General features: G+C 43.9%; 1 protein-coding gene across 8 annotated transcripts in view; it reads right to left on the reverse strand.

The window, feature by feature from the left end:
• PCM1 (pericentriolar material 1) overlaps positions 1 to 27,930 on the reverse strand; it is a 130,676-nt gene that overhangs the window by 22,188 nt on the left and 80,558 nt on the right. For all 8 annotated transcript variants that reach the window (XM_077279661.1, XM_077279656.1, XM_077279662.1 and 5 more), the window contains exons 12-26: positions 21,604 to 21,758; positions 21,283 to 21,412; positions 15,068 to 15,199; positions 11,786 to 11,970; positions 10,282 to 10,527; positions 7,958 to 8,180; positions 4,097 to 4,242; positions 3,251 to 3,444; positions 2,957 to 3,128; positions 2,355 to 2,683; positions 2,060 to 2,209; positions 1,288 to 1,460; positions 992 to 1,123; positions 495 to 615; positions 239 to 370 (exon numbers count right to left, since the gene is read on the reverse strand). In XM_077279661.1, the coding sequence (XP_077135776.1) occupies positions 239 to 370; positions 495 to 615; positions 992 to 1,123; positions 1,288 to 1,460; positions 2,060 to 2,209; positions 2,355 to 2,683; positions 2,957 to 3,128; positions 3,251 to 3,444; positions 4,097 to 4,242; positions 7,958 to 8,180; positions 10,282 to 10,527; positions 11,786 to 11,970; positions 15,068 to 15,199; positions 21,283 to 21,412; positions 21,604 to 21,758 (2,620 nt within the window). The remainder of the gene's footprint in view (positions 1 to 238; positions 371 to 494; positions 616 to 991; positions 1,124 to 1,287; positions 1,461 to 2,059; positions 2,210 to 2,354; positions 2,684 to 2,956; positions 3,129 to 3,250; positions 3,445 to 4,096; positions 4,243 to 7,957; positions 8,181 to 10,281; positions 10,528 to 11,785; positions 11,971 to 15,067; positions 15,200 to 21,282; positions 21,413 to 21,603; positions 21,759 to 27,930) is intronic.

A 27,930-nucleotide genomic window follows, 5' to 3' on the forward strand; every position in this document is an offset into this window, starting at 1 on the left:
TCAGCATTTATGGGATTTAACAGCAGAGATTGGATTTCTTTCCAAAATCTGAAGGCAGAAGAGCGTCAGCTCTTGTGGCAACATCGCTCCATATTTTGTTAACGTTGATAATTAACAGTGGTCTGCTGACATCAGACAGTAAGAGTGACCGGCTGTAGCCCGGGTTTGGGGTAAGTTATTAGTGAGTAGTGCCGATTTGAAATCTTCTTAAACGACATTCCATTAGTTGTGGATTTACCTTCCAGGTTAGTGGCAGCAATGTTAAGGTTATTGCATGAGTCAGCAGCTAGATTATTTTCACTCTCGAGTTTCATGCGTTCATATTCTCTCATTCTTGCTAATGCTTGATCTAAATGAATCACTGTGTTACCTGTGAATAAATGGACACACAAGCTGAAAATCAGGATTAAGCCAAGGCACCAAACAGTGCGACACCATTTCAAGCCAGTAGCTAAAAAAAACAATGCAACACTTTACATAGAGATTGAGCCTACCAAGATCATCAGTAGCGAAAGGCTCAAAATTGGATGATGTTGACAAGTTGCTAAGGTTATCCCCCTCGTTCTGATCACCTTCATTGCATGTGGGACCATTGGGGTCTTTTGTAAACATTTCCTGAAAGTAAAGACAAACTTAGAAATTGTAGTCACCAGAAAACTAACACTGGCATGTGAGTTCATGCATATAACCATAATAAAGATCTGTAATGATGCACCCAAAGGCTGCCACTGACCCCAACTAAGTTTTTGGCACTAAGTTATATGGAATCTTTAAGAAGAAAAATGTGGCGCATTTCGTGGTATGATGTTTTAGCAATTCTTGCATGAGAAGAAAGTCTTCGAGAATACAAAACCTCATGGCGGTATCGCACAGAGTCAATGAAATACAGCAAAGGGCACATTGCTTAATCTGGGTTACCGAACAGTGATCTGTCCCTTCATAGTAAGGGACGATATGATCAAAATAGATGCAGGAGCAATGAAGTACGTACATCATCCGTTGTGGCGAGGCTTTCACTTGGTGTAAGCTCAGAGTTGGAAGCCATCCATCCAATGGACTCTATAGGCTTAGTACTGTCATGGTTCTGGTCTGCAGCGTCTGTGACACGTCTGGTCACAATATCCTAGAGAAATATGTAATAATGAGCTTAAAAGGGTTGTATGAGATCTGGTTACAATTCTCTGATACAACAAACGAGCAGGCTCGACACTATATAATCCCAGTCAGCACTTCTAACGATCGTGAATAGGAAGCACTGAGCAGTGATCAGAGAAAAGCGGATATTACCTGCAGGGCGAAGAGTGCTTTCTGTCTTAAGTAATCCGTATTCAGAAGCTGCAGTTCGTGGAAAAGCTCAATAAGAAAATGTGGACGGCACTCATTTTGAGAAATCAGTGTAGCAACTTCTGAGTAGATGGTATCACGTAACGCTTCAAACACGGAAAAGTCACTTCCTGCCTCTGCAAAGTACAATGAACTATTAACTTACATGCAAGAATCTCAAATAATTGCTTAAAAGGTATTTCCAATCTCACAGCGAAGGCATACAGCAAGGATTTGCCATTAGTTTAGGATTATGCTCTACCCTGAGAGTAATGGGGAATATTTGTGGATTCAGTGCTGCATCTTCTCCATAGTAAACCCCTGCACGGCACGGCACTACTTTGATTGTGCAGGGATCAGTAGTTCGTCCTCTTTACTTGAATGGATCTGTACGGTTGTTCCCCAGGCCCTGACTGACAGCTGGCCTCAATGTAGAGTCCGTGAGGGCCGCGGTTGCAGGGGCCGCTCTGTATACTTAGAACGGTGACTGAACCGGCGCCACCCTGCCCCTATAATTGAATACCGAATGCTGGCAGGGAGAATAAAGATCATCTTGTACTCGCTGCATTCGGCTGCGCGCGGGTGCCGGACAGCATCGTAACGCTGTTAACCTGCAGATTAACAGCGTTGTTCCTGGTGACAGGTTCCCTTTAAGTCCAATAAATAACTAGGAGCGCTTCACGGTTTCAGAAGCACTGGCTTACGTAACAGGACATTTCATAAAGAGCTTATGTACCTGAGGAAACCTCGGCAGTTCGGTTGTCCTTCCTCAGCCGTGCGATGTGATCACAACTGGCATTGGTTTCAGTCACTCCCTCAGTCTGTGCATGCTTGTTGCTGCTCTCCTTAGGTTTCTTAGTGCTGGAGATACTTACACAGTGGAGATCTGTGAAAAATTATACATTAAATATTTAAACATCTAAAAATACTTTAACTCAAATATTTAAAATACAAAAATAAAAATGCAAATATGCAAAACTCAACATAAAATTCAGTCCTTTTGTTTGCCAACCAAAATAATATAAACTTACCCTGGTTCTTCAGTCCTTTACTTTTCTGATGGAAAACTTTTCTTTTTTTACTCTTGGCCTTTGGGGTTTTGTCTTTGGACGCAAGGCTCGCTTGAGCTGAGGCTTTTCGAGATTTGAACGCTTTAGTTACGGTTGTAGGATCTTCTGGATCCGGCATAGTGCTCATACTCTCCGCTGACTCCTCATCATACGGCCTCAATTGTTTGACAGAGTTTACAAACTCTGTATGTCCAGGGTCCAAAAAGGGAGAGGTTTTACCTTGGTCTTTATTATGGTTTTCTAACCGGTGACCTCTTGTGTGTTCATCATCAGAGGCTTTAGGAGTGGTTCTAAGGAATAATATAAGATTAGGTAGTGTAGAGAAAACTATATAGGAAGCTATAGACTACAGGCCAGCATGAGAGAAAATGCTATGCATTGTAAAGTTACACCCATAACTAGTTCCAATATATCTGTACTGTATGAATAGGAGTCAATCATACAACTAGTAACATTGAAAGTCTGTATTGTGAGTTAGCAGCTAATGCATTGTACCAGACATATGATAAATAACTGGGCAACCCAAATAAAATAAAAGGCTTGCATATTAAAAATAACCGGACCTTTGCACATCGGCTGTACTGGCTGCATTACTTTCGAAAGGCTTGGGAAATGCCATGTACTCCGTTTTCCCTGAAGTGTTGGGATCATGAGGCTGGAGCGGTATGTCAGGCCGAGAGGCAGAATTAGAATTGAAGTCTCCAATCCCAGGTTGATTTATATTAAAATTCATACCTGTATCAAAATCAATAGGAGGAGGAGCAAAAGGAAATTACACATGTTTCATAATGTACAACAGAAAATAGCGGCACAGGAAAATGGCACGCTACAGAATGGATCCAACTAAAATAAAGTACCTGGCATAATGTTAGGAAAACTCCCAAATGGAGGCATGTTAAACACATTCATGGGAGGGGGGAGGAAGCTGAAATTATTAAATACATTAGGGGTGGAAGGTGGAGGGGCGCTGCTGCTTCTCTCTTGTCTTTGTTGGGAGTTTTGATGGAAGTGTTCCTGCTGCTGACACATATCACTTAACATTTGCTTCAGCCTGAAGAAATAAAGGAAATATTAGAGAAGTGAAATGCTTACAGCCCAAAAAGTTCACAGAACTGTACATTTATTTTTTTGTTAATATAAAAATAACCATTTACAGATGGTAATAGCACAAAAAAGAAAAAAAGGTCTAAAAGCCATCTCCAGTCTATTTAAGGCTATGTTCACATGCTACATTCTTTCAGCGTTTTTCACCCACACAAACAAATAAGTGAAATAACCCTGCAAAAAACACAAACTATGGTAACTTTATGAAACGTGTACTGTAGACAAAGCACCCATGTAATCTACTCCTACCAAAATATGCTTTAAAGAAAAACCCAAAACCAATAAATGGGAGTTTAGAACACAGCCTTTTTACTGCCAAGAAAACAAACTTTGGCTGCAGACAAAAATGCCGCAAAATTGGAGTGTGTGAACATAGCTTAACTCTGCTCTTATACATGAAATCAATGCCATGCTATGGAGAGGCGCTTTCTCTACAAACAGTTATATGTAATGCAATAAGCTTTCTATCCTCAGAACTGAAGTTCTGCAAATATACTTAAATGATAGAGACACACTTATTACAGTAATGTTATAAATCCAATAAAAGTCTGCTGACTAGACAAGAAGCCTCAATGATCCGGTCCTCAGACATCACGTACCTGAGAACATTGTTTTGCTGCCAGTTCAGCTGAGTGTAGCACTGATTCAGCTGGTGCATTATCAGGTGCACTTGAGGAGTTCCCACGCTACTTGGCATCACACTGTACGGATTGGTGAACAAGCTTTGCAAGAGGTAGGAAAGGGACTTAAAGAAAAAAAAAAAAACTATATGACACTCTTACAAATTAATTTCTCTCTAAGGTGAAATAGGTGGATTTGAACACATTCTGACTTCTCAAATCAACTCTCCACGTTTTTACAGTGCCTGAAACCTTGGTGGTCCTGAGCTAAGCAATCATTGCCCACAGATCAATATGTAAAATATTGAACAGCAGAGGGTCCACAACCACAGCAATCAGGATGGCCGCGGTAACTGGATTGCTTCCCCAGATCGCTTCTCTTCTCCGCACACACCGACAGCGTTCAGCGCATGGGCAGAAACAGGCAGCAAAGGAATCCAAAAAAGAGTCACAGACAGAGCAAAAAAACACAATTGAGAATGCAATGATTTGGAAATGTCTTCTAGTCATACTTCATTCACAACATAAGGCACGTATCAGAAAGTGAAAGTTAGACATTTTCCATTTGAAAATATTAACTCATGTAGAAATAAATAGTACGGCTGAGACAGGGTTAATGAAAGGCTGGAAAAGTAAATGGTACCAATGAAAAACAGCTGGTGGGTAAATTTTTAACTAAATCAGGGATGGGGAAGCTCAGGCCCTAGGGCCATTTCTGGCCAGCGCCAGCACCACCTACTGGAGGAAGCAATCATTACAGTAAATAATGACCCTTTAACGAGCCTTGCCCCAGAAGCATTCACATATCTGTGTGTAATGTCAGAGTGCTTGAGAAGGAAGAAAAAAAGCCCTACCTGTAGGAATGGGCACACACCAGTAAATAATTATTATACCATTTTATAAAGTGAGGAAAAACCACAAGCAAATTAGCAATAAAACATGTGAGACGTCCCAGACCCGAGTACTCCACACAGTGCATAACCATATCTGATTAACTGACAATAGAATAACGCTTAATACAATATATATTGCACGTGCCCATAGGTAATGAACAAAACCACAAAAAGGTATAGAAAGGGGAAAAATAAGAATAATCAGCCTCATTATAAATGCTTGGAAGAAGGCCAAGATAGTATAATAACCTAGATATTGAGGGTCTCCATGATCAATAGAGGTATTATGAAGGAACATCCAAAGTGTGACAGCCAAAGAAACAAAGCCTATGTAATAGTGGGTGTAGGCATGGAAGATCAAAGAAGGCTGTCCACAGAAAAGTAGCTATGGTCCATGGATAGTTTGCCCCTGGACTGAGCTATAGAGAGAGGACGCCTACGTGAGGGGATGAATGAATAGATCCCTCGTGAGTGGATAATACCTACAGTTTTACGAAAGGTTGTGAGGGGTACATTGGAGATATAGAGACCGCCGGGTCGGCTCAGAGCAAGTCTTACTCTGATCCGATGTTGAGGATTAGAATAGCACATGGGTCTGTGTGCTGTTCAACACCAAAAATTGGGAAGTACAAACATTCCCATGGAAATGTGAATGCACCGTTAGGAAGAGAAGCCAAACAAGACACTCCATTTGCAGACACGTTTTGAGGCGTTTGTCCCTCATTAGTGCCAAGCAGGAAATCTGATTTCGCTAGGTGAGAGGTCTCTGACCTCCGGTGTAAAGGGGACATTTCTCCTTATGGAGGGTTCAAGCTGGCGTTAGGAGACTTGTGTTCCATGCAATGCTCAGCTTGGAATTTACATACGCAGACGGTTTCTACAGACAAAAACAAAGAGGAAAAAAATAAGGACTACAGCTTTGCTACATCCAGTAGGTGGCATTAGAGTACTATTAGTAGGAGTATAAAGCCCAGCACAACCTCTGCTATAACACATGCAGCCATCAGTGATTGGCTCTGGACTGTACACTGCAATTAGGCCACTTTCACACTAGCGTTTTTTGCATACGTCGCAATGCGTCGTTTTGGCGAAAAAACGCATCCTGTAAAGTTGTCTGCAGGATGCGTTTTTTCCCCATTGACTAACATTAGCGACGCATTGACACACGTCGCAACAGTCATGCGACGGTAGCGTCGTGTTGTGGCGGACCGCCGGCCGCAAGAACAGCCGGAACTCCGCCCCCTCCTCCCCGCACCTCACAATGGGGCAGCGGATGCGCTTAAAATCAGCATCCGCTGCACCCGTTGTGCAGCGCAAACAACGCTAGCGTCGGTACGTCGGCCCGACGCACTGCGAAGGGCCGAGTACGACGCTAGTGTGAAAGTAGCCTTACACAGATAATAAGGCATCTGAACTAGTCCACAGCCTGGGACAGCACAGTAGTGATAAGGAGACCTACTACTCTGAAAGCAACTGATACTGGGGGCAGGTTATATTGAAAGATTTATAACAGCAGCTGAAAGGTAGGGAGGGGAACAGATAACTGCTGTATAGACATCAATGGGCAGGAAGGAGTGGGCTAGGATATTGGGAGTTAACCCATGGATACCAGCTGTACACTTTGAATGATGAAAGCTCTCATTGCACAAGAATGACAGGAGATAGAAAAAGCAAGTTAACTGCAAACTTGCTTATTTTCAGGCAGTTAAATAAAATCAATATATTAACACGAGAATCCTCCTTTAACCCCTTAACGACCGCCGAGACGCCTTTTAAGGGCGATCGTTTAAGATACTTATTCCTCAGCGCCACATTTTAATGGCGCTGTCGAGCAGCGGAGATTCCCATGGCTGTCTGCTATGTTTGACAGCTGATATCCTGCAGTATCGGCCCCAGCCGATTTTGCAACTGACCTGAGCTGATTAGATGATTATCGCCTTACAGCGTTATTTAACTTGTTACAAGGGCATCACAAGACCCTCTTTGTAACCAATGAACCCAAACACAAAAATGTGGTCCAGCCTTATACTGGAAGCGATCAAAAAAAGTTATGTACCCCAAAATGTTACCAATAAAACCCTAATTTATCCCACATAAAACCATCCCCCATTCAGGTCCGTAATCTGTCACTGGAACTATAGGGGGTTCCCACGTTACTGGTAAAACAAAGTCTCTAAAAAAGCAACATGGCTCCTGCCCCCTCAAATAAAATCAAATGAATTGTGTGCTCCCAAATCCAAACACCCACCTCCTTCTGAACCGCACTGTGCCTAAACCTCAGTAAGCGGTCATCACGTATATGGCATTAGTGTAATGGAGAGAAGGCACTTATACTACTGGTGCATATCGCCAGAGGCACAAGCTGGGCACAATGTATGGAGGCTCTACACTGTATGGGGGACACAATGTACGGGTACTAGACTGGCATATTTGTAATTCTCCAGAAAAAAAAGCCTGGCATGGATGTTACAAAATAGTCATTGCAGATGTAGATTAATTCATTAAAAGATACAGTTTCTACAATGGGGTCACTTTTGGGATTTTTCTGCTGTTCTGGCACCTTCAGGGCTCTCTGCAAATGTCGCCCGCAAACTATTCTACCAAAATCTGTGCTTCGAAAGCTAAATAGTGCAGTAATTCTGCAACGTGTGTACTTGGCCTAAAAGTGCATGTTTTGTTTTATTAGCAATGTCACAGACCTTGGAAATCTTTTCGCCCATTTTCCAGTACATTGCTTGGTAAACTGGATGCTATCATTCAAAAGTACAACTGATCCCGCAAAAAAATAAAAACAAGGTTTTACGTGGCTATGTTGTCATAAAAATAAAAGGAAAAAACTAAAGTGCAAAATCAAAATGTACTCTTCTTTAAGGGGGTTAATGAGCAGAAATGTACAGAGACAACATAAATGAGCTAGAGAGACAAGGCTGAACTCTTCCACACTTACCTGCTGGTCTCGCATCAAAGTCTGACATATATTTGTGCTGAACTCCAGTTGTTTCTTCAGCTGGTCTATCTGCTCCTGCCAATGTTCCTTCTCTTCCACCTGGGAAAGCTCAGAGACCCACTGAACGTTTTCTTGTCGCCTCATGCTAATATTCTGCTGCTGTCTGGTCCTCGGAGAGGGACGGTAATTGCCATCAACAGAATATGAACGCTGGTTTCTCCATCTGGAAGAACAGTATTGCAATACGCACATTGCTATTTTTGCTGTTTAAGAGTCAGGATTTTTATCTGCAATTATTCTGTATTGCTACTTTGCATCTAAAAATAAAACAACTTTGCAAATCATTTTAGCTAAAACGTTGAACTTGATGGACCAGAGTGTTTTTTCAGTTCTCCAATACAAAAAGTGAAACTCGTATTATCAAGCCCAGATTGCTTTGATAGCAGCCTTCAGATCGTCAGCATTGTTGGGTCTGGTGTCTCATCTTCCTCTTGACAAGGAGGTTAGGCTCAGGTTAAAGGGACTATGTCACCTGAATTTGGCGGGCCCTGTTTACGGTCCGATGGGCGGTGTTTTCTGTTCTTTCATTCACCCCTTCCTTTCCCGCTGGCCGCAATATTGTCTTGAATTTGATTAGGTTTCCTCCGTAGAACACGCGTGCGCAATGCAATCTTGCCTTGCGCACGCGCAGTATGCTTTGCCCAACTGCGGGCAAAGCCGAAAAGCATTAGTGCGCGTGAGCCGGCGCACTATGTCCCGGAACACAGCGAAATACTTCCGGGACATAGTACGCCGGAGCATACGCACTAATGCTTTTCGGCTTTGCCCGCAGTTGGGCAAAGCATACTGCGCGTGCACAAGGCAAGATTGCATTGCGCACGCGTGTTCTACGGAGGAAACCTAATCACATTCAAGACAATATTGCGGCCAGCGGGAAAGGAAGGGGTGAATGAAAGAACAGAAAACACTGCCCATCGGACCATAAACAGGGCCCGCCAAATTCAGGTGACAGAGTCCCTTTAAGGTCAGGCGAGTTTGCTGGCCAATCAAGCACAGCGATACTGTTGTTTGTAAACCAGGTATTGGTACTTTTGGCAGTGTGGACACGTGGCAAGTCCTGCTAGAGAATAAAATTTACATCTACAAAACGCTTGTTGGCAGAGGGAAGCATGAAGTGCTCTAAAATTTCCTGGCAGACAGCTGCTCTGACTTTGGTCTTGATAAAACACAGTGGACCTACACCAGCAGATGACATGGCTCCCCCCAAACCATCACTGATTGTGGAAACTTCACACTAGACCTCAAGCAGTTTGGATTGTGGTCTCTCCACTCTTCCTCCAGACTCTGGGACCTTGATTTCCAAATGAAATGAAAAATTAACTTTCATCTGAAAACAACATCTTGGGCCACTGAGCAACAGTCCAGACCCATCCGGAGTTGTTTATTGGTCAGGAGTGGCTTGACACAAGGAAGGCAGCACTTGTAGCTCATGTCCTGGATACATCTGTGTGTGGTGGCTCTTGAAGCAATGACTCCAGCAGCAGTCCACACACCTTGTGAATCTCCCCCATATTTTTGAATGGCCTTTTCTTAGCAATCTTTTCAAGGCTGCGGTTTTCCCGGTTGCTTGTGCCCCTTTTTCTACCACACTTTTTCCTTCCACTCAACTATCCATTAATATGCTTGGATATAGCACTCTGTGAACAGTCGGCTTCTTTAGCAATGACCTTTTGTGGCTTACCCTCCTAGTGGAGTGTGTCAATGACTGCCTTCTGGACATGTCAGGTTAGCAGTCTTCCCCATGATTGTGGAGCCTACTGAAACAGACTAATGGACCTTTTTAAATGCTTCGGAAGCCTTTGCAGGTGTTTTTTGTTAATTATTCTAATTTACTGAGAATGACTTTTGGGTTTTCATTGGATTTAAGCCATAATTAATCATCAACATTAAAAGAAATAAACACTTGAAATAGATCACTCTGCTTGTAATGACTCTATATGAGTTTCACATTTTGGCATTGAAGAACTGAAATAAATTAACTTTTTGATGATATTTTAATATTGTGAGAAGCATCTGTATGTAACAATGTTTCACCTCTACAGCTTCTTTGCAGACTTATTACACTGCCTGGTTACAAACACACTTTTTGACCATGCAACTAGACTTCCTTTCATTTACCCCATTCTTCCTAACCTAAACTTAGTATGTGGGTATACAATGGCATACTTATAAAAAAACATGTACATCCTTATAAAAGAGTCACTATACTGATGGGACAGTTCTCTAAACTTAAACAAGCACATCCCTGAAGCATGTCTTCTTACCCAGGCTTATTGGCCTTGCCAATGAAAGAACTCTGGTTCATGCCACTTGGGGGATACATGACATTTTCTTGGAATGTGTTTTCTTGCTCATCATCTTCCTCCTCCTCCTCTTCTGCCTGATTTACATCAGATATGCATGCTTCATCATCATCATCACCTCCATCACCATCATCATCACCATCATCATCATCATTATCATCATCATCAAGGGCACACTGTGTAGATCCCCCCCAAGTTGCCATTGTCCTAAATACAGAACAAAAAAAATAATAAAGAAATGAAATGAAATATCACTAGGATTCGCTAAAACCACATGCATCATACTGCTACTGCCTCTGTGTAATTCACTCTAGCACACTGTTACCCAGTTCAGTCCCAAATGAGCCCAAATTGATCACATTCTGGGATTCGGAACACATTCGTCTGGAATTGTCAGTGTTTTTCTAGTGTGTGAGGAACTAAAGGGGCCACACGTGAACATATCTAAACTACATTGCCTTTATTCAGATGTAATAAAAGAAGCCCAACATTATGCACCTCAGTACTAAAAACTACACGAGAAGTCAGAACGTTTTGTACTGAACGAGGGACTTAGGGCTTGTTCAGACGAGCATATTATACGGATGTACGCGGCACGGATTGCACACACACCCATTATATCCAATGGCACATGGCCGATTTTCAACATGGACAAATGGTCAGTGTGGCGCATGCATTACTTTGGTTGGATTTACAGACCAGACTAGTACATGTAAATAGAGCAGGAAGCACGGTGGGTCAGTGGTTAGCACTGCAGCCTTGCAGCGCTGGAGCCCTAGGTTCAAATCCCACCAAGGACAACATCTACAAGGAGTCTGTATGTCCTCCCCGTGTTTGTGTGGGTTTCCTCAGGGTTCTCCGGTTTCCTCCCACATTCCAAAGACGTACTGATAGGGAATTTAGATTGTGAGCCCCATTGGGGACAGCGATGACAATCTGTGCAAACTGTAAAGCGCTGCGGAATATGTTAGTGCTATATAAAAATAAAGATTAATTAAAAAGATTATGATTATTAAGCTTCTGTACGCAGTCCAAGTTCTAGTACGGCCATCTGAACCTGGCCATAAAGGGATCGATGTATCACTTATTGGTCTGCTTGGTGCAGTTTTGATAGAATCCCTATTTTTTTGCTGTAGATGTAGCAGTGCTCAGAATACAGACTGCTGTATAACCTCTCCCACATCACTGATTGGCAGATTCCAGTATACATTGTCAGCAAGCTGCCAATCAGTGGTGGGGGAGGGGATATACAGATTAGCTGGACTGCCTGGCACAAGACACCTAGTCCTGCAGTGATAATCTCCTGCTGATAAAACACTGGTTGTATTCAAACTACAGCAAGCTGCCCAGTAAGTGACATCCCTGGAATCAGGCTTTCATCCATCACATAAGGCTGTCCTCAGATTACAAGGCAAAAATCTGATAACAGCTTCCCTTTAAGGGGAGATTCGTGTCAATTACTCACCTTTCAGTCCTGCTGCGGTGCTGAAGACTGTGTGTGTCAGAGTCATCACTTCTTAAAGAGCCAGCAGAAGCAGTTTCTGAGATTCCCTGTCTTCGCTGATGCTCAGCCATCAATGACTCAAGCTGTTTCCTTCTTTGTCGCAAATCTTCCCTTAAAATTTGATGCCTGCGAATCTCTGACCATACCTGAATACGAGGATTAGACAGCGTTAGTCTTAACAAAATGTGCAATTTCCATAATTAACTTTGCCAAACAGCACTTATTTTATAAATGTATATTTATGAAGGAAATACTAAAAGGAGCATCTTTGTGAAAAGAGCTTTAACTCCGTAGTGACTGATCCAAAATTCACTTTAAAAGGGAAGCCCAAAACCGTCACCATGTCATTATTGCACCCTACAAGTACTTTATAACAAGCCTTTTTTCATGGCTTAATGATTATTCAATAACCATAAAATCAATTTTAAAACTCTGCTTGTGACAAATTAGTAACGCACTATATTTGCAGCGTAGCTGGCAATGTGCAGTGATGTGTACAGCCAGCAAGCACAATTTTAAAATTGATTTTATGGTTATTCAACTATCACATCCACAAAAAGGGGCTTGTTAAAAAGTAGGTGCAGAGTGCATTAAAGACATGCGTGCAGTTTTGGAAGGCTAGGGCAGCTGACAGTTTACCTTTTAATGAGCAAACCTCATTTTTCAAACCTGACAGGTCTGTCCCAGCCATTCTGAGATTGTTACTTTCTTGACACATTGCACTTTATGCTAGTGGTAGCTTTAGGTTGAGAAGTTTTGCATTTGATTTTTTAAATAAAAATATCTGAAATATGACAAATATTTAGAATAATTAGCAATTTTCAACTTTGCTTACACTGGTTCGTCATACCATACAAACTAGTTAGAAGGCATACATATAGGAAGTATATCGTATTGGTGTCATTTAGAATCCTTTTATTTTGTTAAGATGTAAAAATTTAGCAATTTCACATTTTTTTCTATTTACAATTCCTGTTTTGTCAAGAGACATTCAGCTGGGAAGTGACACGGACACTGAGGGGTCTATATATTGGAAAACCATCTAATCTTATAATATTTTCAAAACTGCACCCTCCTAACACACAAAGCAGTTTCAAGGAGTTAATTAAAGGGAATATGTCACCCCAAAAATCGTATATGAGATAAGGCCACCGGCATCAGGGGCATATCTACAGCATTACAGAATGCGGTAGATAAGCCCTGATGTATCCTGAAAGGCAAGAAAAACAGGTTAGATTATAGTCACCCAGGGGTGGTCCCGCTGAGGTCCGGTCCGATGGGCGTCGCCGTCCGGGGCCTCCCATCTTCTTATGATGACGTTTTCTTCTTGTCTTCCTGCCGCGGTTCCGGACAAGGCGTACTTTGTCTGCCCTGTTGAGGGCAGAGCAAAGTACTGCAGTGCGCAGGCACCGGGAAAGGTCAGAGAGGCCCAGCGCTAGCGCACTGCAGTACTTTGCTCTGCCCTCAACAGGGCAGACAAAGTACGCCTGCACCGGAGCCGCTGCAAGAAGACAAGAAGAGGACGTCATCGGATGAAGATAGGAGACCCCAGACCGGACCGCGACGCCCATCGGATCGGACCGCCCCTTGGAGAGTATAATCTAACCTCTTTTTCTCATCTTTCAGGTTACATCGGGGGCTTATATACAGCATTACAGAATATTAAGTTCTCCGTAATAGAGCGCATAGGGTCAGCCGCAGCCCTGGCTTCCAGCAGTGGCCGGAATATCACGGGTGCCAGCTACTTAAGAGAAATGAATATTCACTTCTCTCCACTCCAATAGGCGTGGAGAGAGGGGAGTATTCATTCCCTTAAGTAGCTGGCACATGTGACCGCACGGCGGCTGCGGATGACCCTGTGCACACTACTTAATAGCAATGGATACTCACTGCCCACCACGCACATAGTCCCAGGGTGGAGAGCAGTGAGTATTCCGGCAGCTGTGTTCTGCTTGTAAGCAGCGCATGACATCCCTGCCATACACTGCTTAAAAGCATAAAACAGCTGCTGGCACCGGAACAAGATGCTGTAAGGGAGCGCAGGGAGGCAAGAAGAATGTTTTTTTTTATGCTTTTTTTTTTATGGGAGCCATGCATACCAGGATAGGGATGAGGAGCCATGCATACCAGGATAGGGATGAGGGTGCCATGCATACCAGGATAGGGATGAGGGGGACATGCATACCAGGATAGGGATGAGGGGGACATGCATACCAGGATAGGGATGAGGGGGACATGCATACCAGGATAGGGATGAGGGGGCCGAGCATACCAGGATAGGGATGAGGGGGCCATGCATATCAGGATAGGGATGAGGAGGCCATGCATATCAGGATAGGGATGAGGAGGCCATGCATATCAGGATAGGGATGAGGAGGCCGTGCATACCAGCAGAGGGGTGAGGAACCATGCGTAACAGGATAAGGATGAGGAGCCCATGCATACCAGGATGGGGATGAGGGTGTGATGCATACCAGGATGGGCATGAGGAGGCTGTGCATATCAGGATAGGGATGAGGAGCCCGTGCATACCAGGATAGGGATGAGGAGCCCGTGCATACCAGTATAGGGATGAGGAGCCCGTGCATACCAGTATAGGGATGAGGTGGCCGTGCATACCAGGATAGGGATGATGAGACCGTGCATACCAGGATAGGGATGAGGGGGCTGTGCATACCAGGATGGGGTGAGGGGGCCGTGCATACAGGATGGGGTGAGGTGGCCGTGCATACCTGGTTCATACTCGAGTCAATACATTTTCCCAGTTTTTCGTGCCAAAATTAGGTGCCTCGGCTTATACTCTGGTCGGCTTATACTCGAGTACATGCAGTCATTGAAAAATAAACGTCTGTTAGTCACTGTTAAATTAGTTTCTTAGAAAATGATGGAAAAACTAATGTAGAAATGGCACCCAATATAGTTGTAGCTGACGTTTTTTGTAGATTGTCTGCCACAAAATAAAAAAATTCAGGAACAAAAAATAGTCAAATCAGCTAATGAGTGATTTACTAACAACCAGGTGGAGATCCTCTTAAAGCTTATTTATATCTCCTGGATTTCCAGCTTGTAAAACGGTTTCTTATTTCGCTCTGTATTAGTATTTTTTTTTGTGTATATACAGTGCTATGAAGAGCATGGCAAGGCCTGTAAGTCTCCTTACTCTGCATAAGCAGAGACATTCGCCCGCTGACCACATATACAGTACTATTAATAGTTCTCATACAGAACTCGTGAGCTCCTTACTTCATTGTCAGCAGAAGATGAATCTTCAGGATCTGGCATGCTCGGCATGACTGCAGAATTAATATCCGTAACCTCTGGTGTTGATGCTGCTGTTGGTAGTGGCCTTGATGTTCCCGCACTGGAAGTGGACAACTAATTGAAAAAATACAGAGAAAAGAGAAGAGAACCATGCTTAGAGAGCATTTATATATGTTGTATGTAGTGCTTACAGCAAACAGATTTCAACATGAAAACATAGATAATGGAATAATTTTCTTCCTCCCTTAATATTATTTCTTTTGATGCTATTTCTTTGTTAGAGCACCAATCCAGCGTTTTGTTTCATTTCACCGCTGGGGTGGTGCTATAAGTTTAAGGCTACTTTCACACACAGCATATTTGCTGCGTATTTTTACGCGCGCGTATTTTGCTGCTGCTTTACCTGCATTTTTTTACGCAGGCAAAAAACGCAGCTGCTTTCACACACTGCGTTTTTTGCTGCGTTTTTTGCAGCTGCGTTTTTTTCAGCATTGTGTACTGAAAATAAAGTTTGAAAAAAAAAAAAAGGGGAAAAAAAAAAGAGTCATTGAGGTCATTTCCTGTCTTTATGACTCGGAATACAATACACACTGGAGTTAACATCATGTCGATTCTGCCAGCTGCAATGGCCTTGAGCCAAAGACGCCTCAGCAAGCGGAACAGACATCAGCTGGGGTTTACTAACCCCACTGTCACTAACCCCAGGTTACTAGGGCAGGCGTCAATCAGACGCCCCCCCCTCGTAACCCTGTACGGTAAGGGTATGTTCACACGATCCTGATTTCAATCCTTTTTTTTTTCAGGACAAAAAACGCAGCTCTTGGCAGAAAACGCAGGTGCGTTTTTGGTGCGTTTTTGATGCGGTTTTTAGTGCGTTTTTTTATGCAGTTTTCTCTGCAGATTGTCTGTGTTTGACACAAATAAAGCTTTAACTGCAGTGGGGGAAAAAAAAAAAGAAATTATGTCATTTCCTTGTCCAACCCTTTTCTTCTTCCATCCTCCATTTTGGGACTAAACACCAAAATGAGTGGACGTGTTTTGAATGACAGCGCTCCGCAGAGTGCTGAGCGTAGGCCAGATCACAGCCCGCGGATCCAGCTCTATCCAGCTATTTAAGTCTACGTTCACATTTGCGATCTGCGCCGCAGCGTCGGGCGCCGCATGCGTCATGCGCCCCTATATTTAACATGGGGGCGCATGGACATGCGTCGCACTTGCGTTTTGCGCCGCATGCGTCACTGCAGCGCACGCATCCGGCCGCAGAGGACGCAGCAAGTTGCATTTTTGCTGCGTCCAAAATCAATCAAAAAAAGGACGCATGCGGCGCACAACGCAAATGTGAACATAGCCTAAGTGCCACGTATTTAAGTGCCACGTATTTAAGTGCCACGTATTTCTTTGCCACGTATCACGTATTTCAGTGCCACGTATTTCAGTGCCACATATTTCAGTGCCACGTATTTCAGTGCCACGTATTTCAGTGCCACGTATTTCAGTGCCACGTATTTCAGTGCCACGTGCCACGTATTTCAGTGCCACGTGCCACGTATTTAAGTGCCACGTGCCACATATTTCAGTGCCACGTGCCACGTATCAAAGTGCCACGTATCAAAGTGCCACATATTTCAGTGCCACGTATCAAAGTGCCACGTGCCACGTATCAAAGTGCCACGTGCCACGTATTTCAGTGCCACGTGCCACGTATTTAAGTGCCACGTGCCACATATTTCAGTGCCACGTGCCACGTATCAAAGTGCCACATATTTCAGTGCCACGTATCAAAGTGCCACGTGCCACGTATCAAAGTGCCACATGCCACGTATCAAAGTGCCACGTGCCACGTATCAAAGTGCCACGTGCCACGTATCAAAGTGCCACGTGCCACATATTTCAGTGCCACGTATCTAAGTGACACGTGTCACGTATCAAAGTGCCACGTGCCACATATTTCAGTGCCACGTGCTTCAGTGCCACGTATCACGTATTTCAGTGCCACGTATTTAAGTGACACGTATCACGTATAAGTGCCACGTGTCACGTATTTAATTGCCACATATTTAAGTGCCACGTATCAAGATTTTCCATGGAGAACAGACACATCCAGAGATATGTCTGCTCTCCACGGCTGCAGCAACACACTGACAGGAGCCATAGTTCCTGTCGGTGTGTCACTGCGCATGCGCGAGCGAGTTTACCGGCGGTCATTGACCCCGGCACTCTCGCTTAACAGCAGTGCTGCGTGGGAAAGTTCAACGCAGCTATACTGCTGTTAACCGAGACGCCGGAGCCATTGAACTCCGGAACAGTACGCGATACACTGCTAGGAGCTTCGCTCCTGGCAGTGTATCGCCGGAGAGCAGCCGATTGGCGTGGGACACTCGTTTTATGGATTCTGCGGACAGGGAGTATGAATTTGGTTTATTATTTTTGGATTTTTTCCTGGAGGATCGAGGGCTTCGCCTACAAGTGTGCTGTTGGTGAGTATATACTCTATGTTATGTGTTGTATGTACTGTGTGTCATGTATGTGTATTGTGTGTAGGTGTTTTGTGTAACTTTACAATTGTGCTAAGCCGCCGGACACAGGGACAACTCTCCCATCCTAATACCGGATGGGAGTAGTAGTCCCATACGGCGACTTAGCACAATGGTGGCACTAGCGTCGCATGGGGACACACACACACACACACACACACACACACACACACACACACACACACACACACATACACACACACATACCAAATCGATCAGCAGCCCCACGTTTAAGGACTCCATGCTGCTTCACTGGGGGCGGGGGCTTCCCTCTTCCTGTCCGACGTCACGTCCGGTCCTGGGTGTCAACCCCTCCGTACAAAGACGCCGACACCCAGGACAAAGGCGCTGTGTGTGGAAGGTAATATGGGGCCCTATGGGGATACGCAGACACGCCGCTGCGTAAAGAATTGACATGTCAATTCTTTTTACGCCGGCGTGTTTGCAGACAAAAGCGCCGCGTTTTTTTGCGGTGTGTCTGAACGGCAAAGTGAATTTCTCATTCACTTTGCCGGCAGACGAAAATGACATTGCGCATTTTTGAAAAGCGCCCGCAAAATAGCGCTCAAAAATGCGCTATGTCTGAAAGTAGCCTTAGTCCCCTACACTCTGTTTGATACTGACCTTTTGGCATTTTCGTCCGTTCCCACTGCTGCTCCCGTCGGTCTCCAACAAAAAGTGACCTGCCTGCAAATCCAGTGCTTCATGGAGCGGCACAGAGGTCACTTTACAATACAAGTCTATGAGAGCCTCGTTCCGGCCCTTACAGACTTGCATTGCTCTTTTGTGACGTAGCTTCTGACTTTGGGCCAGTCACAAGCTGCGCTCACAAGATGGCCCAGGGAGACCAAAGCAGCGCTGAAAAAAAAAAAAAAAACTGTGAAGACACCGGATATGATTCAGAGCAGGGGGCTTAGACTTAAAGCGCCACTCCAGCGCTCAAATAAATCCCAAAACATTTATTTGCTATTTCTTAGCCAAAAATTGAACACATTGCAAGATATTAACTCCTTTGTTCTCTGCATGATTTCATCTAGATAATTTATCATCAGGATTTTCTGCGTGTCGTGTGGCCAAAATGGTTTCCTGTGCACTTCTATAATTTATTTATTGGTTTATTGTTACTTTAATTACACACTCTTCTCTAAGTTTCCATGTTAAAAGGGGTTGTCCACAACCATGTATATTGATATGATCAATATCAGATGATTGGGGCTACGACACAATCACTAATCAGCTATTCCGATGCTGGTGGCCGCCGGAAGTGATCAGCAGCGTCACCACCAGTAAAGTGGCCGCAGCGGGTACTACAAGCTCTACTCACTTATTCTAGAAGGACAGGTGTGTGGTCCGCGGCCAATATACAGTTGATTTAAGTTGTGCTGTGCAGCTTCGCATTTGATCATTTCAGGCTGTCACTGAAACCAGATTAAGACTTGGCCTTTAATATTTAAATAGTGGACAACCCCTTTAAATAATTTACCGTATATACTCTAGTATAAGCTGAGATTTTCAGCCCATTTTTTTTGGCTGAAAGTGCCACTCTCGGCTTATACTCGAGTCATTATCCCAGGGGTTCAGCCGGTGAGGGGGAGCGGCAGGAGTGGCGGCAGTCACATTATACTCACCTCCTCCCGACGCGGTCTCTGCACGTCCCTGCTTCTCCGATGGTCTCTGCCGCCGGCAGCTTGTTCCTTTGTTCAGCGGTCACGTGGTACCGCTCAATAAAGTAATGAATATGGATGCGACTCCACTCCCATAGGCACGGAGCGCATATTCATTACTTTAATGAACGGTACGATGTGACTGCTCAGCACTGGAAGGAGCAGCCGGCACGCGCCGGAGACGACTGGAGAAGCAGGGACGTGCAGACCGTGCCAGGAGCAGGTGAGTATAACGGGGGAGGGTGAGCCATGCGATATTCACCTGTCCCCGTTCCACCGCCGGGCTTGGTGTTCCGCGTTCTCTGGCTGTGCTGTTCAGGTCAGAGGGCGCGATGACGTGGTTAGTGCCTGCGCCCTCTGCCTGAACAGTCACTGCAGAGAGACAGAAGACAAAGCGGCACGCGGCGGTGGAACAGGGACAGGTGAATATCGCAAGTGCCGGGGGCCTGAGCTAGCGGCAACTCCGGCACCTGGCCCCCATAGCGCGCCGATGTCCCCTCCCGCTCAGGACCGGCACCTGGCGCCCAGCGACGAGAGGGGAGTATGTCTTTTTTTTTTTTTTTTAATCACAGCACCAGCAGCAGCAAATGGGGCATATTATTCTTTGAAGCATCTTATGGGACCATCAATAACCTTTGTGCAGCGTTATATGGGGCACAGTTTAATATGGAGCCATCAATAACCTTTATTGGGCATATTTTTGTATGGAGCATCTTATGGGGCCCATCATGAACTGTATGGAGCATTATATGGGGCTCCTGATTCAATTAATTTTACTTTTATTGGTATCTATTTTTATTTTTGAAATTTACCAGTAGCTGCTGCATTTCCCACCCTAGACTTATACTCGAGTCATTAAGTTTTCCCAGTTTTTTGTGGCAAAATTAGGGGTCTCTGCTTATACTCGGGTTGGCTTATACTCGAGTATATACGGTAGCTTAAAATTAAAGCTGCCTTAGGCTAGTTTCACATTTGTGTTTAAAAACGCAGCGTTTAAAACGCAAACGCAGGTGGTGAAAAAAACGCATGTAAACGCGTGCAAACGCTGCGTTTTTTAGACGCATGCGTTTTCTCATGCGTTTTGACGCTTTTACATGCGTTTTTTCCTGCGTTTGCGTTTTTGAAACGCATGTTGAGAAGTGTGTGACAGCTGCCAATCATCAAAATCATCTAGAAAACCCACTATAAATAGAAATAGCTAGGGTTGGGGTTAGGGTCCCTAGGGTTAGGGTTAGGATCCCTAGGGTTAGGGTTTGGATCCCTTTATCACCTTGATGGTGGGGGGTGGCTTATCAGTGTGTATTCTTATTTTTTCTATTGAAACGCATGCGTTTAAAACGCAACCAAACGCATGTCCCTAAAAACGCATGCGTTTACATAGACAGCAATACGTTTTTTTGCCGCAAAAAAACGCCTCTAGAAATTACTACATGTTGCATTTCTGCAACCAAACGCAAGCATAGAAACGACGCATGCGTCGTCAAATGCGGCAAAACGCATACAAAAAAACGCATGAGTTTTTAATGTTAAATATAGGGAAAAAAACGCATGCGTTTTTTTGCGCTAAAACGCAGCGGCAAAAAACGCAAATGTGAAACCAGCCTTAGGAAGCAGCTAATTGCCGAGGGTCTTGAAGCTCTCATTTATACTAATCAGCTACTATCAAGTTGGGGAAATTTTGGGTCAATTCATTTTTCCTTGCTCACATGGGTGTGGAAAGGACTACCTCCAAGACATCCATAAGACCTGATGCTTGGCTGTTCCATCACATGCTATAAAGAAGTACACCAAGTGAGCATTGGAAAAGTGGAGATCATTTGTAAGTATTTCACAAGAAAGGTGAAAAAAAAACAACAAAATCTGGTATCTTGCTGAATAAATTATGAGTACTTTTCATAGCTTATGCTTTTTCAAGATTCATCTATTAAATAATTTTTATTTACCACGATTTTATTTAAAACTGATGAAATGTTCAAACAGGGCTAATAAGGACACATACCTGAAGGTCAGGACAAGCTTTCCGCAAAGTTTGAATTTTTTCCTGAATTTCGATCAGTTTTTTTCTCTCTTCTTGTAACTGTTTCAGTTCTTGCTGCTGCTGTTGCAGCTTACTTTCATAGAATTTTTCTCTGTAATATTAATGTTTATAGTAAACGCAAGGCTCCTAGGAATATGAAGCACAGGTGCTACAAGGGGGGGTGACTGGTCTTCTGACGGTACATCAACTAAAGCAAGACATGTGCTAACTAAAGACGTTTCTACAAATCTCAAATCATACATGGGATAGGAAAACAAAGTAAAATGTATGGATTACAAGTACCTTGCTTGCTCTTTTAGAGCAACATCTTTTTGTGCCTTGGAAGCATTGGGACGGGTATTATTTGGTTGCTGATTTGCATCCGCCTCCTCAGGTAGGAGATGGGCTGCACTGATCGGCCTCTCCGCAGCCGCTTCAGACTCTGTATCATCACCATACTTAATAAAAAGAAATCAAAATTAAAAACACTAAAAAGTGATAAATGACAATATAGGGTAAAAACATTTTTTTTATTCTTCAAAATCTTAAGGCTATGTGCACACGTCTAGAATTACCGCGGAAATTTCCGGGACAATTCCGCAACTGTGCTGCGGATAAAACTCATGCGGAATTGGCATCTGTTTTCCCAGTAAACACTAGTGTTTTACAAGCGCTACGTCATCACAGGTCATTGCCGCAAAGCATCACTGGGAACGGGAGCATCGCGAAGAGCGTGAAAGCTGCAAGGGACGCAGGAAGGTGAGAATATCACGATTTATTATTTTAATTCTTTTTTTTTTCTTTTTAACAATTTTATGGTTCCCAGGGCCTGGAGGAGAGTCACATGATCTGCTTACTTCCCGCATGGTGGGCATAGCCACATTCAGAAAGTAAGCGGATCAATGCATTCTTATGTGTGTGGAATCCCCGCGATTCCGCACAAGGAATGAACATGCTGCGTTTTTTCCGGAACGCGATTCTGCCGCGGAAAAAAACGCCACATGTGCACAAAAATTGTGGATTGCATTCTAATAATAGGATGCTTAATGTATGCGTTTTTTTCGCGGTTTTATCGCGTTTTTATAGCGGAAAACCGCAAAAAATCCTGAACGTGTGCACTTAGCCTAAGTGCTAAAGGCTCATCCACAATGAAAATTGTTTGGATTTTTAAAACACCAAGTTGTTCAAAACACTTGGTTCACAATTATCTTGTCCAGGAAACAGGCTGCCAAACACCCGATGAATAAGCAAAACACTCATTCATCGAGTGAAATTGTCTTTTGCGCAGCACAAAAGATAATCTCTCAGTGGTGCATCTTTCTGGGAAATCAGGACTCGCACTGCCAAGAACTATGGCAGCCAATGTGCACTAAGTAGGGATGGGTGAATCCGAACGGTAAAGCTTAGTGTCCATACCGAACATCTAGTGTCCGTGCACGGACTTCTTCCTGAAGTGCATGTTACTGTTGGGGGTGGCAGACCAAACATTCGTCGCTTCCCATGCTGTCATCTGTGCGAGAAACATCGGCAGTAAGTTAGTTACCACCAGTCACAGGGCTGCAGTTCCCACGCTGTCATACAGATGACAGCTTGTGACCCAGCAGCTGTGACCAGAGGCAAAAAGATTACCGCCGGTCACAGACGTTGGCTGATGAGACTACTACTTAGTCCAATTTTTTTTTTTTTTTTTTCACAAAAGGCAACAGAGCAGTGAAAATTAAAAATCTAATTTTTACCACAAAAATTTTCATTTAGCCCCAATTTTTTTTTATTTTCACAAGGGTAACAGGAGAATTTGCACGCCAACATTTGGGGTCCAATTTCTCCTGAGTACTTCGATACCCCATATGTGGTGGAAAACTGCTGTTTTGGCACATGGCAGGGCTCGGAAGGGACACAGTTTGACTATTTTCAACGCAAAATTGGCTGAAATTGAGAGCGGACGCCATGTCGTGTTTGGAGTGCCCTTCATGTGCATTAACAGTGGAAATCCCCCAAAAGTGACCCCATTTTGGAAACTATGCAACCCCCCAAAGAATTTATCTAAATGTGTGACGTTGAGTTGTGAAATTGATCTTTTGTTTTTTTTATTTGGAGAAAATGGACTCCAAAGTCTGAGACTGCAGATACCCTATATGTGGGGGAAAACCACTGTTTGTGCGCACGGCAGAGCTCGGAAGGGAAGGAGCAATATTTAAAAATGCAGAATTTGACTGAATGGTCTGTGGATGTCATGTTTCATTTGGAGTACCCCTGATGTTCCTTAACAGTGGAATCCCCCCTCCCCCACTAGTGACACTATATTGGAACTGATCTAGTGTTTTCCTGGTATGTGATTTTTTTATGTGATGGCATACGCGAGTTATGTAGAGTATGTCACGTTGGCATATGAGTTTTGTGGTTTACGTCAGGTTGGCATATGAGAGTTGTGCAAGTCAGAAATAAACGTATTAGTCCATGGATGAGTGGAGACTCTGAAACAAACTTTCATACACAGGCCACGTTTGTCAGGGCAGGTGTCACACTGATAAATGGTGTCCTTTTAAAGCTCCCTTCTGTAACACACTTTGCACCTTTTTTTGCGACCTTCCTCTCTTTCCAGTTTGAGAGACCTCACAGGGGAAATGTTGCCCTGGTGCAAAACGGGCACTTTCAGTTCCGGAAGTAATGAGTCCAGCTCCATCTCGACTGCCAAATATTAGTGCCTTGATCACTACTTCCTGGAATTGAAGGAAGGACCTGGTCTGACCTGTTCATCTGTATGAAGTGCACAGAGGGAGGAATTGATCAGAGAGATTAACCCCCCCATGTTCTTGTTGTACCCCAATATACAGTCTGGTTTGGTGACCTATGTAAAGGTACCTAGTACAGCGGTGGGGTGCTGCCATCACCATGTATGGTGGTGGTCAAGAAAATAACATCCCTTTTGTCCTTGTACCTGACAACCAGCATGCTCTACATTGGGCTATGCTCTCACCCTTTCTAAGAATCTGCCCAATTAGCATCTTAGGGAGGTCTCTCTGATTTTGGTAGAAAGTACCGCAGGCTGCGGTAGCTCACGCAGAGAGGGACTTGAACAGTGGGATGTTGGCATATAAGTTATCTACATAGATGTGATAACCTTGATCCAGCAGTGAGTGCACCGAATCCCACACAATTATCCCACTCACTCCCAGGACAGGGTGTATTAAGGGGGTCCTTCCCTTCATAAACTCTAAACCTGTGGGTGTACCGCGAGTTACTATCACATAGCTTACAAAGCTTAATTCAGTACCTGGCCTTCTTACTGGGCAGGTATTGCAGGAATTTGAGCCTCCCCTTGAAATATGTTGGGGACTCATCCACACAGATGGGGGTTGTGAACCTCAGCAAACTTGTTGCTGAAGCGCTCAATGACTGTCCAAAGTTTAAAAAGTCGGAAAAAAGTTGGGGTCATCTTGGGTAGGACACCGTACATTAATTACTGTAATGTAACAATTTGTGGATGGCCTCAAAGAGAGTCCGTGCCGTAGCCATGCGTAATAGTGGAGTGTTATAGAAAAAGTCAACACTCCGACTACTACAGTATATTTTTACTGTCCCTAACCTAAATTGTTTTTGTGAAAAGTGAATAGAAAACAATCCTGAGGCTGATCACTGATGTGCCCCAGTGATCAGCGCTCTACAGCTGTAGGACACACAGATCTGTTACTTTCTTTCTGACACTAAACCTAACTCAATTCAGCAAAAAATACTGTATTAGATGAAGATTACTACGGTACTTTTTAGATTGGTTGACAGTACTCGATCAGTCCTATCACCTAATCTAAATTATTTTGACTCGATTCTTTTTTGACAAAAAAAACAAAAATGTAGGCCTGTCAGTGATGTTAGTCACCAACCGATGCCTGACGGTTGTAGGACACACAGATGTGGTGCAAAAAGGCAATAAAAAAAAAAAAAAAAAATAGGGGAAAAAAAAAAAGTTGTTGCCAAAAACAAGCACTGGTTCTAATCAGTGGCGTAAGGAGTGGTGCAAAGAAAGGGGAACAGGGAGAAAAAATAAATTGTGATAAAAAAAGTTGTGGAAAACAGCGAGCACAAGTGCGGATCAGTGATTTGATCAACGCTCGGCGGCTGCAGGACGCAAAAAAAAAAAAAGGAAAAAGAAAAATGCCAGAAATCAAGCAATCTAGTACTGATCAGTGTTCAGTGGCAGAAAGGAGGATGGTGAGGGGGGATATTGGGGTTGATTAGGAGAGATAGGGATCTGGAACTCCTCATTCTTCTTCAGCAGGATCAGAAGGAGCAGAGATGCACAGGCATCTGTGGCACCCCAAGGCCCAGCACGGCACACAGAGCCACACAGTGACCACTTTGTACAAATCCGTAGCTAGAATGAGGCAGTACAGGGCGGTCAATGCCAGGTCACACCGCGTCTGTGAGCCCTAATTGGTGCGATCGACGTCATTGCTAGGCTCCAGCCTATGATAGGGGCTCTTACAGCACCAATCCTAGGCTGGATATCACTGTTTCCGGCAATCTAATTGCCTGAAACAATGAGAAACGCTGGAATTGGCTGTTTAGAATTTAACAGCCAATCACAGCAATCGTAGTTGCGGTGGGGAGGGGGGTCGTCACCTCACCCCAGGACGAAGGCGCCATGTGAGAAACAGAAGGGAGAATCATGCGATCACTGTGCACTTAGTCATGGTGATCGCATGACTGACAAAGTATATATGCACTGCAAATGTCGGGAAGGGGTTAACTGAAATACACACACAGAAAAACTCCTTTATTTGATATAAACACTCCACACCTGACCAACGACAATCCATTTGTCCCACGAAGAAGCCAATTTAGCTACATCTGGATTGCATGGCTGAGCGATGGCATGAAACCACCCCCCAGTTGGCTGCTTTAGCTTAGCTGGTTATCAAAGATATTATTTATTTAAATACACTGGAACTACACCTGAGTTCATTGCAGTTATGAACTTTGGTCACGTATTGACGTCAGCGCTCGGCACTGAAGCAGGGTTCTCAGGCGCAGCGTCTCCTGGATTCACGTTTAGGCAGTCGAAAGATGCCACTGCTCAGCCATGCAATCCAGATGAAGCAGAGTTGGAGCAAGTCATGGGACACATGGATTATTGTCGGACAGGTGAGGAATATGTTTTATTATTTTAAATTTTACAGTAGTAAGTGAAAGAGGGTGGGGAATTTTTCTTTCAAACAAAAGGAGTCTGTTTTTATTTGAATTAAATGGCTTTACTCTGTGTATTTTCTTATTACATTTGACCTATAGGGTTAGTAACAGGGGTTGTCTTATAGGCAACTCTCCATTACTACCTCTCCAATACTTACCCTACTTGCCACCACACCAGGGAAAGTGGGAAGAGCCGGGCAAAGCGCTAGAATTGGCGCATCTAATAGATGCACCTTTTCTAGAGTGGTTGCGGGCTGCTATTTTTATGCTGGAGAGGACCAATATCCATGGCCCCTTCCCATTCTGAAAATATCACCACCCCCCTCAGCTGTCTGCTTTAGCTTGTGTCTGGTCATCAAAAACGGGGGGTTCTCAAGCTGTTTTTTTTATTATTATTTATTTAAATAGTTTAAAAAAAAAAAAAACGGTGTGGGACTCCTATTTTTGATAACCAGCCAATAATAAAGCTGACAGCTGGGGGCTGCAGCCTGCAGCTTTACCTGTGCTGGTTAGCAAAAATAGAGGTGTTCCCATGACATTTTCAGGGATATGATGATGAGAATAGCACTCTCATGAGCCGACGTCTGTGACTGGCGGTAACCTTTTTTGCGTTGGTCAGAGCTGCTGGCTCACATGCTGTCATCTCTGACCGGCGGTAAAAAACTTATCGCCGATCAGAGGTGGTGTTTCTTGCGCAGTCACAAAGATGACAGTGTGGGACATCCCGAATGTTAGGGCACCAATTAATTTGAATGGAGTCGGTGTTCAAATCGCTCAGTGAGTATCATTTATTTTGGTCTGCTTGTATAAACAGGCAAACGACCGGTCAATAAAAGTTTACTGATCGGCAGTCAAATTGTGCAGACGTTCGATCCATCTAACCATGTCAGTCCTTTATTTTTGAGCTGTACATAACAGTTATAAAAACAGTGTTGAATTGTGTCCACTTAATTGAGCGGGGACTGCTCTGAATTGTAGCCTCAACTCAACATTGAAGAGAATATGAAAACACAGTAAATACAGGACAGTTTCCCTTAGTGTTATTCTAAATGGGACCAGAACAAGCTGACCCATTTTACAGACAGATCATCATGACAGGAGTGCCGAGCATCTATTACTGAAAGCAAAAAAACAAAAAGCATTTGGATAATTGCTCATAAGAAAAAACTACAGCACACAGAGTGATCCATCTGCTGCATTTAAAATTGCAATTTCTACCCATTCTCCTCACTAGTAAACAATTGCCACCAATATACTACAGAGGCCATTAATCATGTGCAGGGATGCCGGGCTCAAGAATCCAATAGTCATACGTTGGAGAGCACTGCTTAATGTAACAGATCTGAACCTGTCAAAATAGAATATTCAAGACAGACCTGCTTCTAAGCTTGGTACATAGTATAAGAGACTCTCGCCGTGTTGAGTGGCTATCCATAAGAAACC

Source organism: Ranitomeya variabilis, chromosome 1 (assembly GCF_051348905.1).
Source record: "Ranitomeya variabilis isolate aRanVar5 chromosome 1, aRanVar5.hap1, whole genome shotgun sequence".
Classification (NCBI taxonomy): Eukaryota; Metazoa; Chordata; class Amphibia; order Anura; family Dendrobatidae; genus Ranitomeya; species Ranitomeya variabilis.